The sequence below is a fragment of the Branchiostoma belcheri genome, unplaced genomic scaffold, assembly GCF_001625305.1.
Source record: "Branchiostoma belcheri isolate BF01 breed outbred unplaced genomic scaffold, Haploidv18h27 scaffold49, whole genome shotgun sequence".
Classification (NCBI taxonomy): domain Eukaryota; kingdom Metazoa; phylum Chordata; class Leptocardii; order Amphioxiformes; family Branchiostomatidae; genus Branchiostoma; species Branchiostoma belcheri.
In genome coordinates, this window is record NW_017804120.1 from 2,327,754 (window position 1) to 2,340,557 (window position 12,804).

Sequence of the window (12,804 nt, forward strand, 5' to 3'; positions counted from 1 at the left end):
TTTTGTGTTGAAACAGAGCTTGAACTCTATATAACTATGGATTCTGCAACCAACACAGATGAGCTTTCGTTCTAACCATTTATGGCATGATCCACAGGACAGACAGAGTGCTGAAGTGCCCCTCCCCCACACCGTTGATCCTGCCACGTTTGCAGGTCATCTGTAGATAGATCTGGGAACCTTCTTCCACATCGTAGGAACCGCTTAGATAGATGCCCTCTGCTTTCGCGTTAGTGTTACCGAGAACCTGTATATGTACAAACAGAGATGTGACAATAGTAAATGGTGTGAAAGATATAATAATATAAAATATAATAATATAAAGACAAAAGCAGCAAGTTGCACAGGCCACCATGGTTTGGGACTTTCTTCTGTATCTATATTGGTATTGCTGGTATAACCGCCCTTTGGTGGTGATCTGTTACACCCAGTCTTTGCACATTTAATTCCAGCATTCTATTGATGATGCTTCAACTGTGCTTGTTTTTGTGCAAGGTCACACACATTCTCGTCACACTGTATTCGTGTGGGAGCAAATTTCAAAATGGCTCTTGAAATTGTAATGGAGGTGTTCTTTTGTCAAGTAGCTAGTAGGGGTAGTGCAACACAGGTTCGCTACTGCTAGCATACAGCTCGCACACTATCCTATATTGAGTAATTTTCACTTACTGCATTTTTGTCTCTGTAAACCCAAGGCAAAATGATTGGCTAAGCATTAATTTCATTCGGTGAGTTGAAATTTCTGTATTACCTGCTGCATGAAGGGAACAGGGTCCGGTATGGCCAGGCCTTGATAGTACGCTGTGATGCTGGCGTAATCACACGAGTGGATGATGTTCTGGTGGTAGTTTACGTTCACTCGCCCTGGCTTCAGAAACCTGAGGAGAAAAACAAAAAACGTGCTAACTATTGCTAGCCTGGTTACCAAACCTATTATAGCTCCCAAGTCCTACATCCTCTCCGCGGAGAGGATGTAGGACTCGGGAGCTATAATAGGTTTGGTCCCGACTCGGGAGCTATAACAGGTTTGGTAACCAGGCTAAACTATTGCCTCATTTATGTCTGTATAGCTACTTCATCTATGTCTGTATATGTTACCATTTGACTTCATTCAAATGGAATGATTTCCTTCTACAAGACAAAATGGAGAAATTCATCTGACATTGTCACAACGGTTTGTTTCAGTAGTGTGTCAGTGTATAACCTTTTGTTTGGGACATGCTTGAGCCAAAGCCTATGAATCGAAGTTTAGGCCTCATATTAAAGAGCAGAAGAGAGTTTGGTTTCAAATTTTGAATTTTTCGTCTAGGGCATGGTATTGGAAGGTGGAGCCCATCCCTCTCCTTCCACTGCCTTTTACCTCCCCAACCGAAGTTAGGTATTCATTTTACACCTGGGAGGGATGAGGAAAGTCGTGTAAAGTGCCTTTCCCAAGGGCATTAAAGATCGATGCCAGGATTCGAAACTGGAACTTCTTGTGTCTGAGCAGAATGCTCTACCATTACGCCACATGACCCCACACATCGCTGTATGATATTATTTTAGTTGTTTGTTTATTGCAAATTCTTGCCCGAGGGCTAATTGTAGGAACAGAAGAAACATGGTATGAAAACAGACAATTAGTACATATATAGAACTAAGAAACTACTGGTAAAAACTACTACTGGGTTTGACTTCTTTTTTGAAGAGAGAGGAAGACAAAGGATCCCACTTTTTCTATAATTTGTGGGTTTTCGGATGTTAAGAGGAGAGTAGTTTTCTTCTCATTTGTATATGTGTGAAAATTTGGATAGAATTTGGAGGCTACGTCAAAGAGTTCATTTCGTTCATTGCTATAGAGGGTACAATTTGAGATAAAATGCATTTCGTCTTCCACCGTATTCAACGTACAATGTTTGCAAATTCGTTCATATGTACTTGGAGCTTCTTGTACCGCCCTCTCTCAATATCATTTTAGTCTAAATTCTCTTAATACACAATGATTGACCTTTCTCGCTATGCAACACTCACATGACCCTGCCATTCTTGTTGAGTTTGAGGATGCTGCTGTCCGTGTTGTTCTTCTCGGTGAAGCGCAGCACCTGTCTCTGAGCCACGCCCTCCAGCTGTCCGTTGTTGTACAGCTCACCCATCAGGACAGCAGACTTCTGGTGGGGTAACCACAGGACGTTCAACCCGCCGATACCTGTGAACGTGGTCAGAAAAGCACCAACATAATAATAATAATAAATGGTTTATTGGCCAAACATCACCCGTGCAATTGCAGCCTTATAGTGCTGAATTGATGCAGGGTTTACAATCACACTACAATTATACAAATGGTAATAATATATATAATAATACACATAATGATACATTACATAATTTTTTTATTTGTTCCACATTTTTGTGGAATTGTCGCAAGGGTCTGTGCGGCTGCCATTCGGCGCCACAAGGCGACCTCAATACGGCTTTCCCCAACCGAAGTTAGGTACCCATTCACACCTGGGTGGAGTGAGGAAAGTCGTGTAAAGTGCCTTTCCCAAGGGCACAACGTGGGGGCGCATGATTGTCCAGACATGTCCCGGGTATGACTCGGGATTGAACTCAGGTCTCCCTGACATGACATGCAGTACCAGAGATTTTTTTTTTTAAATTCAAACGTTTCATGACCAAATATGGAAACAGCACACTCAAGTTATATCAATTTATTTTATACGGCCACCAACACAGGGTACAAATACAGGACAGAACAATAGTCATTTTCACTTGAGTTAAGTGAGGAAAGTCGTGTAAAGTGCCTTTCCCAAGGGCACAAGATCGGTGGCATGCCAGGACTCGAACCCAGGACCTCTTGGTTCCAAGACGAGCACTCTGCACACAACCCCATACCAGAGTTTTCAACCAAGGATTGAGGTGTTCAAAAAGTCATTCTTTCCTAGAACTATTAAAGAGTGGAACTGTCACCAAGTACAGTAGGGGCATTATCATTAGATACAGCTTTAAAAACAATGTCTAGAATTAGATGTCCAAGGGATAGGTGTAACAAGTCATTGGGTGAAATGTAGCCAGCTGCAACCTCACCACGTGCCTGCAATAGGTCGGTGTGTTATGGCAAAGGGCAGTTATTCCGCCTATACAGATACAGATCTTGTTCGTACCTCGTTGTCATGGACAACCAATGACCTTGGCTCATCACTGTCTCAGCTGTTAGGTCTAGAGGTGGCTGATAAGGCCAATCCGGGTCAGGAAACCTCACCCACACGTTGAGCCAGTGGGTGGGTGTGTTGCTAGTACTGGTAAAGTAGGCCTGGCCTAAAGGCTTTCGGGTTGCACGCTAAATCTCATTGCAGAATCGGTCCTTTTCTTTTCAGCTTTATACAGATAAACATTCACAAGTTTCCCATTCCCAGGATGCATTGCAAAAACAGGGGTCTAAACCTCTTTGCATACATTTTGTAGGACAGGAAGGCATCGGAATGATCCTGTTGACGTTAAACAGATTGTTTTTCTTAGTGTTTTGAGGTGATGGGGCATTTTATGCTCAACATTAATCAAATTATTATGGGTCAAATCTGACAACAAAATTAATAGAGAATGAACTTTTTGTGTTCTTTTAATTTGGAACATGTGATTTGTAACGTTACAGCATCTCTATTTGTTGTCAGGTTCAACCCATAGTAATTTAATCAACGTTGAGCATAAAATGCCCCAACACCTCAAAACACAGTGAAAAGCAAGCTGTTTAACGTCAACAGGATCATTCTGATGCCTTCCTGTCCTATGCAAATGAGGGCTAGCCCCGTTTTCACAATGCATTCTGGGGATGGGAAACTCGTGAATACAGGAAAGGCTATTGGTGGTCTTTGGCCTGTTGTGCCATCTCTTACCTGAATCGGACCCGAGGAAGTACATGGTACAGTCACGTGCGCTCTCAATCTCCATAAACAACCGGTCACCCGCCTGGACGGGAACAGCGGCCCCTGTCACCAAAGTCATGTACTGCATGTTGACGCCAACGTTCATGTGCTGCAACAGCTATTCAAGCATAATCAGAAAGGAAAGAGAACAGGTTAAATAGGAAGAAAAAAAAAGTTGAGCAGTACAACAGTACAGGTGTAGCATATATTAGGGCAAAGCAAGATGACAATTCAATACTCGCAAAGTGTAGGCCAAATAGCCAGGGAACGAATATTTTTTAACAACTTTGACAAGTTTCCTTAATGTCTATGTACATGTACTTTGTTCCGCCATCTTACCTGATCATAAATCGGACCTACATCAATTCTATGTACTATGAGTAATACAGCGATTCTATGTTCTACATTGTATGATTAATACACTCACTCGGTCACTGATTAATAATGTACATGTACATCAATTCTAGGAAACTACTTATAATAGAGCCATACAATTGTAACTCTATAGGGACCTTTATTGTCGCATAGTGCGATGTTACCCAAAGGCTCAAATGCCTGTAACCCTCTTTTTTGGCATCAGTAATCAAACCGTATGAACTAGAACACTCAATGATGTCCCTATGAACAGTTGGATTGTTTTTTCCCCACCTTGACTGTTCCCCCGCCCCTGCGCAGTAGTTTCGGTACCATGACCACGCCCTCTGGTCCGGAGCAGGCTAGGCCCTGCAGGTACATGGCCTGGTGGAAGGAGAACCGCACGTTTCCTTCACGACGAAAACTGGACGAAAGAAACAAAACATGATGTTCAGGAGAACTTGCACTTCTTGTTCTGCCGCTCAGAACCTTGCAACGTGCCACTAGGTTCTCTTGCAGTTCTCATCAATACACCGTTAACATACCTGTCTCCAAGTCATTTTACAACAACAGCTTCTTTCCCCGGACTGCAAAATTATGGACCTCTCTTCCAAACAGATGCTTTCCGTCCGACTACAATCCACAAAGCTTCAAAACAAAGGTCCACCGCCATCTCCTGACATAACTACATTATACTCACTTAATAAGTACCTCTAGCTCTATGCCTAGAAGTGGCCAAAAATAATTGGCCCTGCATTGAGCGACACCGTTAAAAAAAAAAAAAACAAACAAACAAACAAATGATACAGTGAAGTAAAAATAGCTGAAACTAACAAGACTACTAGTACATGTAATACTTGCTATTGTCATTTTACTTCTCCAATAGGCATTCCTTTCAGCACGTCGGCAGAACTTACTGTGCCTGTTCAAAACCCTGATTTTTCACGGTTTTTGTTGGAGGTTTGGTCAAAGTTTTATCAGAATTTTGCCTGTTGCAGATGATACCAATCATTTCGGATGTAAGTATCATGTAACATTTGGAAACACACAGATATGATGTTCTGCTGAAGTGCTATGCACAATAGATTTTGGGTTTTGCGCAGCTGCAGTACGTTCTGCCAATGTGGTATACATAGTCCTTTGCATCGTAGACCACTCCCTTTGCATTGTGGGAAACAAACATGGCAGCCAAACATGGCGGCACCCATACACACCTGCAAAAATAATAGAAATAAAAGTTTTGATGTACATCAAACTTGTAAATACCTGATGAAATTGGAAGACTTCAGTTGCAACATGTACGGATCAGAGATTGACTGCAGTTCAAAGTCCACCCGCCAGGAGCCCTCGTAGGTAGCCTGTTGCATGGAGGCCTTCAGAAGTGCTGCACCAGTTTTGTGCGAGAGCCAGAGGATGCTGAAAGGACCAGACCTCTCCACATCAGCCACCTGAAGTAAAGCAGTTGGTAAGTGCAGTACTCATATTTGTTACTAGGAGCACAGATGGTCCTGAAAGGGAGTGACGACTGTAATTCAGCATTTGGCTGCTACATGCATATGTATGTATCATCATAGTCTCCAAACAATTTACATTCGTTAACATATTTAACAAAATTTTGTGGCCAACTTCTGGGGTTGTGTGGCATTGTGGGAGCAACTTACATGTAGGTATTGTCAGTGGCAAAACTTGCTACGAAACCCAATTGCTGTCCTTTTTCAGCACTCAGTTCCAATGCGGAAAGTGGCTTCTAGTGCTGAGAGCGCAAAAGCAGGCATCCGCACTGCAAACTGGAAACCACATGCATCTTTAATGGCCACCAAGATGGCGGACACCATTATGTCATTGTCACATGACAACAAACACGGCGTACCTCAGCACGTCGGCAGAACGTACTGCGCCTCCGCAGAACCCTGGATTTTGCGGTTTTCATTGGATTTTTCGTCAACCATTGCTTTAGAATTTTGCCTGTTGCAGACGATATCTTTTCCGACATAACATCTGAAAACTACTGTTGGAATGCTAACCTTATATGAGCAAATACAACCTTATTTGAGATGTTCTGCCCAAGTGCTATGTACAATACATTACGGGTTGTGCGCAGGTGTAGTACGTTCTGCCAACGTGCTGCGTACCTCCTTTAACTGGGTGGTCGTCCTATCCCCTGGCGGGTAACATTCCCGGTTGTTACTGCGTATCTCCACACCTAGAGTCTCCCCGGGTGTCACCGCCATGGCCGTACTGACGGTGGAGCTCTGGTAGTACCGCCCCACGGTCTGCTTCAGCCTGGTCCCTGCCTCGGGCACTCCGTCCCAGTCTACACTCAACTGCATGTAGTTGGAGCAGGTGTGCTTCAACTAAAGTCGGAGAGGGATAGTCATTACGTACAAACAAAAACGGAGCTATTATTACATGCCAATTGCAACACTACACTAGTACTGTATGTACTATAGGGTTGTGACAAGGTGTATCAGTGGAAAATTGATTTTGTGCAACATACACGTGTGCACGCACAAAAGCCCACCCATATTAAACATAAAATTCATACCATAAAGGACATTGAATACACAGTTTTTTACAGGATTGAAATGTAATTTTTATTCATTGTTACAAATTTGCCTGTGTTCATCTCTAATCTATGCTGTTTCTCACTGGCATCCGGCCCAATTCCAAAACCTCCTCCACCGGCTTTAACCTTGTGGGACCTAACGTCCTGTATCTGACCTTTTGGGGTCTTCCTACATGACAGGTCTGTGGTCTGGCTAAGAAATTTCCTACTGACGTACTATCACTCGACTGCACGTCGAGCACATGCATACACACCCAAAACAGAAACAGAGCAATATGCATAAGCTACTAACAGCGTAGTTGATGTCCACCAGAGCGAATCCCGCCTTTTCCAGGATGACGTTCTGATACGATTGGTCCCGGCTGAAGTAAGAGTCGTTGGACGACCTGATTGGTCGCAGTTTTAGCTTGTCGCCGCCGGGGATGTTGTTGTAGGAGTTGTTGCGGATCTCGGAGAGGTAGAGGGCGGAGAAGAGGTTGGGGACAGGCGGGGAACACAGGGTGTCGCTGACCAGATGGCACGGCACGATGGTCCGACTGCCGTCTCCCATGCATCGCCGGCACTTCTGACACTGCTGTGTGTTCTGTGGATAGAAACCAGTAGGATTGGATAAATACCAACTCGTGTCAACAATGTACGAATCTCAATTTTTGTTACTGGGCCTAGGAACAGAATGTTGTTTCCTGTTTTAGTCCTGAAAAAATTAGGGTAGGTACACATGTAGGTAAGGGTTATCTTTTTTTCTTTTCTTTTTTTCTACATAAGTATTTTCTTTTAGACTTCGGCGATCTCTAGTGATCCAACTTGTACAATACAGTACTAGTTTAACAAAATAAAACTTGCACGAGGACACATTTTCAATGTCAATGTAAGAAAACCTATATTGTAGTACAACGTTTCATCACTCAGGTGTCAGATTGTGGAGCTAGAAATGGTCAATTAGCTTGAAAAATCTATGTTCCTTGCAGGGGTCCACCAAAAAAAAAAAGCTAAGGATTGGTAGTTTTTCTAGGGCTGTTATGTTTTAATGATTTCTACATTTTTTTTGTTCTGAAGGCAATGCAAAGCCAGTTCATCTCTTAATCTCCCAGAAGACAAGCAAGTAAAAATTGCAAGCAATCACTCAGTGACTGAGCCAAAACAAAACGAATATAACACAACCTGTCAACATCTACTTGGAGCTGAGATACACCAACCCTACCTACCCTTACCGTGTTATAGAACTGGTTGGGTCCACACAGTATGTACTTCCCCATACAGTAGAAGCTCCCGGGTACGTTAACACAGGTCTGGTCCTTCTCACAGTTGTTCATCCTGTTGGCGGTACACTCGTCTATATCCACACAAACTGTGTCAGTCGCCCCTGAGCACTGGGCCTGGCTCTTATACCTAAGATTGAACATGGCACAATGGCTAATAAGGGAGGGGGCAAAAGTTATAGACAGAGAAGACAATAGAAGAACCCGCTGGATCAAGGAGGCAGTTTGGATCAGAAAGTCAGCCCCTGTAATGAACCGGGACGAGGGGGGGTACAAACTAAGCCACGTTTGGGACAGTGTTCTCGCCACAAAAGCGCCACCTACATCGGCTACATATAGCGGCGAGATGCGGTACTCCAGTAGAAGCTCTGAGGAACGTGTCTGACAGACACCGAAACGTTAGCAAGGTGAGAAATTACTGATTGTGTAAAAAGAAATACCTGTCTCCTAAGTTCTACCAACCTGATGAAACTATTTTCGGATGGCTAATAAGTACTGTTTTTTTTTTGGAGAAATAATACACAAGTATCATATTTGACAGTAAAACTTTTGTTCCAACACGATATTGTTCTCAACTACAGCATTTATCCAGATTGCCTTTGAGTGACCTAGTGTTGACGTCACACTTCAGCCACGTAAAGAGTCTCACTGGGTCAGTCTATTGAAGAAGACCAGAGTAACTGGTCGGAAGCTCTAGGTGAGAACAATCTCTTGTGTTGGAACGTGTAACTACCAACACAGAAGAACTTAGCCAGTCCTAAGTACAAAATGTTTAGATAAAGTTTAAATTTTATAATACATGTATAATAACATTTGCTGCTCTTTTCTTTAAATCTAAAACCTTGTGTATTTTAATCATCTCTTAAAGTCTAGATTTAATAGCCTGGGAGCCATTCCTCCTTGATTTTTCACAGTTTTCCATGGACTTTTGGTCATCAGAATTTTGCCTGTTGCAGACGTTATCTTTTCTGACACAAAATTTGGAAACTAAAGCTGGTGTTAACCTTATATGCACAAGTACAACCTTATATGCGCAAATACAACCTTATATGAGACGTTCTGCCAAAGTGCTATGCACAATACATTACAAGTTTTGCGCAGGTGCAATATGTTCTGCCGACATGCTTATGTTTACTGCTCAGGGTTCTAGCTAGCACAAAGTTGCATAGGGGCCCCCTACGCTAAAATTTTGCCCCCCTACGCTAAATTTCTCCCCCTACTCTATAATTTTGACCCCCTACGCTAAATTTCCCCCCCTACACATACAGCATAGGGGCATTGTGACTGTATTTCTTTGTTCAAGAATGCCAGATCAAATGTGAAAAATTACCAGTCAAGGATACATTGTACATTTTTCCCCTTTGGGTATCCCTCAAATGGCCCCTTTTTTAGCTCAAAGCTCCGCAGAAGGAGAGCCCATCGACAGGCGGCCAGTACCACTACGCTAAAATTACATCCTAGCTAGAACCCTGCTGCTTACCCATTGGGACAGGAGGAGCAGGGTATACAGGTGGGTGGAGCCGTGCTGACATCACACCACTCCCCCTGTGTGCACAGCTGACACTCCTCTATAGTAAGATCCACAGGTCCACTGTCACGGCCCTGAAGCAGCTCCCTGGAGGGGGGTGGGGGTGGGCGAGATTTAAAAACAGAAAAGGGAATGCAGTTGGAGGTACGTACAATGTATCTGGTGAAAAGTTTCAAACTGTGTATAGGTGTGTGTGCATGCATGTGTACATATGTGCATGTATATTTGTGAGTGTGTCTGTAAGCTTGTATGTCTGTGTGAGAAAGAGTGAGTGTGTGTTCGTCAACTTTTGCGAATGTGTGCAATATAATGCGGCTATGTCTACAATGTATATCACACTCAGAGTGTGTGTGTGTTCATGACTACATGTGTATCTACATGTATGTGTCTGTGTGTGTTTGTGTGTGCTTGAATGTGTGTGCATTTCTGTGCGTGAGCATGTGTGTGTTTGTGCATGTGTGTGCAGGCGCACGTGTGTGTGAGCGGGTGTCTGTGGGTCAACATAATTACGTACATGTGCGTATATGTTTGCCAGTGTGAGAGAGTGTGTGTGTGAATGTGTGTGTGTGTATACATGCATGTGTGCGAAGTCTGTTTTAGTACATTATGATTACCGTTATTACGTACTTTATATTCCTCCACTGTGCCTCCAGGTTTCTGCGCTGCTCCTGTATGGTGGCGTTCTGTCTCTCCAGCTGAGATTCCAGCCGGCTGGAGACAGAGGTGCCCTGCTGCTTCAGGGAGCTGCAACCAAGACAAGGACATCAGTTGCATGAAAGTTCATCTGAGTTCATTGCAAATAAAACTTAAAATTCAGAATCAACTGCAAAATGCTCATATTTTGCTCTGAACAGTTGAAAACAGTCCTTTTCATCCTAGTCGTTACAGTTATTCCATCTTTCAATGCAATGGTATCATTAAAAGTTCAAAATTCATTGTTTAAATGTTGAACCAGCCTGGTGTGTTGACTTCATGGCACCTATCGTACCATTTTGGGCCATAATAGGATGCCTAGGCCTGTTTTTATTATTTTTTCGCCCGCCCGCTCCATTATTTTTCTAGAAAAATCCGTTAACAAAGAAATTAAATAGGTGTGGCCTAAAGTAAAATAAAAATAAAACAATAAAAACAAGTATTCTCACCATTGCAAGGGCTGACAGGACAGAACTCAAACCGTTTGTTGGGGTCCGTAGTGTAACACCACGGTCGAATGTACCGACCCGACTGCGAGTCAGTTGGGGAGGGGTTCCGGCAGAAGTTACTGTCCAGCCCCTTGTCGGGGTACTCCTGGGGGGTGTTATCGTGGGCGTGCGGCTGCTGTGAGCTCCACCGTTGACACTCGAGCCCGCTGTCAGTCACCCGCATCTGCCCACGGTAGTCCCGCCCGCCCGTCGAGATTTTATAGCAGTCATTTGCTACAAAATGAGGAGATAATGAATGTTATGAACCAACTGGGAACCATTTGTCAACTATCACACAAAATCCCCACTTTCTTTTTTTTCATTTTTTTATTTTTTTTATTTTATTCAACAAAAGAAAAGAACAAAAGAAGTTGAACCATCCCACTTGACAACATAATTCAACCAGGCCGGCTACATGTATGTTGTCTATATGCAATCAGCAAATAGCACATGGAAGCTCCCAAAGGCCATGAAGACCCCAAACCCCTGGGGCAGTTTTTGGCATGCTATGACTTTGTCTTTGACTTCATTGGGATCCACACTTTAACTTTACAAAAATTGTTATGGAGGCTACCATACCCAGAAGCAACTAACCTCTGGGCTTTATATTTTTATATGTTGTTTACAACAACAATTGTTGCGCGCCGCAGGACTAGGGTTTTAAACAAAGAGTTTATCGAGACCAGACACCCCTCTGTGCGAGGGGTCACCTTCGTGGACGAGACCAACAATACCTAATACACGCCAAAGGTCAACGCTCGCGACCACTTTCACGCTCAAAGGGGTGTTCTGAGGCCACCAAAAGGCACCATTTTCACACCCAAAAACACATATACAACAAAAAAACAAAAGAATGTGCATAAGCTGCAGCCCAATAGCAAAACATATACCAAGTCTCAAAAGAATCCGTCCACCCAAACGCGAGAAACATGAAAGCTGCGAACATGAAAATCTAAATCTCTCACAAAACCCTTCCGTGGAAGGATGTTTCCTCCTAACAAGAATTCATAGCACTAACCTGTCTCTATGACGTCACATTTGAGGTTCATCTTGTCGCCCACATATTGGCTGGAAGCGGCGTGCAGCGTCAGTAACCATAGAAACCACTGCAGACGTCTGTACGCCATGTCATGTAGATCTGGGCTGTATGTCCGTGTTCTGGGATGAAAAAAAAATTGCATATTCATTAAATAGCTAGCATTGAAGAAGGGGGGCCCGCAAGCCCTTTTCCATAGAGCGTAATCAGCCGTTTTAATTCTATAGAGCGTGCTCGGACCGCTCTAATATTTTTGCGTAGAGCGTAATCGCCGTGTTAATTCTACGCAATGCGTTGTAGCCACTTAGAATTTATCGTAAAGCGTAATCGAGAGGTTTCCAAATTCAGCGTAGAGCGTTGTCGGCCCCCCCTCCCCCCCTTCAGGCCCTCAAGAAAGGATTTTTTGCTTGAACTCACGCATTCAGTATTTAGTCATATCTGCTTGGAAATTGGGTATCCTGGAACTCCCACCCCCTTCGTTTTGTCTTTTGACTGAGACCAGATGTTCTCTCCTAGTCTCCACCAGACTTTTTTTGCGGGCTGATAAATAGTAGAAACCATTCATTATTAGGCCTATTTCTACTCTTTATTCAGCCTGCAAAGGAGCATGGTGGAGACTAGTGAATGGCTACAGTACAGGGCCATGGCAACAGTCTGGCACCCAGGCTACATACCAGTAGTATATTTTGTTAGTGGCAAAACGCCATCAACTACAGCCGGGGTGCCAGACTATTTCCATGGTAGAACACATTAGCCAGTTCCTCTGTAAGAAACAGGAGGAGCCAGTAGAAACAGATAAAAACCCCTGGTCCCGGGTTCGAACCCACGACCTCCCGAGCACCAGCTTCATAACCAGATGCTCTAACCACTCTGCTGAAAAGGTCTAGACCCGTCGTCGGGGTCAGTTGGTAGCGCCTATAAACCCCCCACTATTACACCTCGGCTCCAGATAGATAGAGCCAACATGCCAAGTCATGCATG

General features: G+C 43.6%; 1 protein-coding gene across 1 annotated transcript in view; it reads right to left on the bottom strand.

Annotated features, from left to right (window-relative positions):
• The window catches only part of LOC109479568, a 13,416-nt gene continuing 612 nt past the window's right edge, over nt 1–12,804 (bottom strand). Inside the window, exons 2-14 of the mRNA XM_019781558.1 lie at nt 11,806–11,945; nt 10,751–11,021; nt 10,234–10,353; nt 9,559–9,693; nt 8,031–8,208; nt 7,112–7,402; nt 6,386–6,607; nt 5,520–5,701; nt 4,548–4,677; nt 3,870–4,017; nt 2,011–2,185; nt 752–878; nt 1–247 (exon numbers count right to left, since the gene is read on the bottom strand). Of these exons, the coding sequence (XP_019637117.1) occupies nt 80–247; nt 752–878; nt 2,011–2,185; nt 3,870–4,017; nt 4,548–4,677; nt 5,520–5,701; nt 6,386–6,607; nt 7,112–7,402; nt 8,031–8,208; nt 9,559–9,693; nt 10,234–10,353; nt 10,751–11,021; nt 11,806–11,945 (2,287 nt within the window). The 3' untranslated portion in view covers nt 1–79. The remainder of the gene's footprint in view (nt 248–751; nt 879–2,010; nt 2,186–3,869; nt 4,018–4,547; nt 4,678–5,519; nt 5,702–6,385; nt 6,608–7,111; nt 7,403–8,030; nt 8,209–9,558; nt 9,694–10,233; nt 10,354–10,750; nt 11,022–11,805; nt 11,946–12,804) is intronic.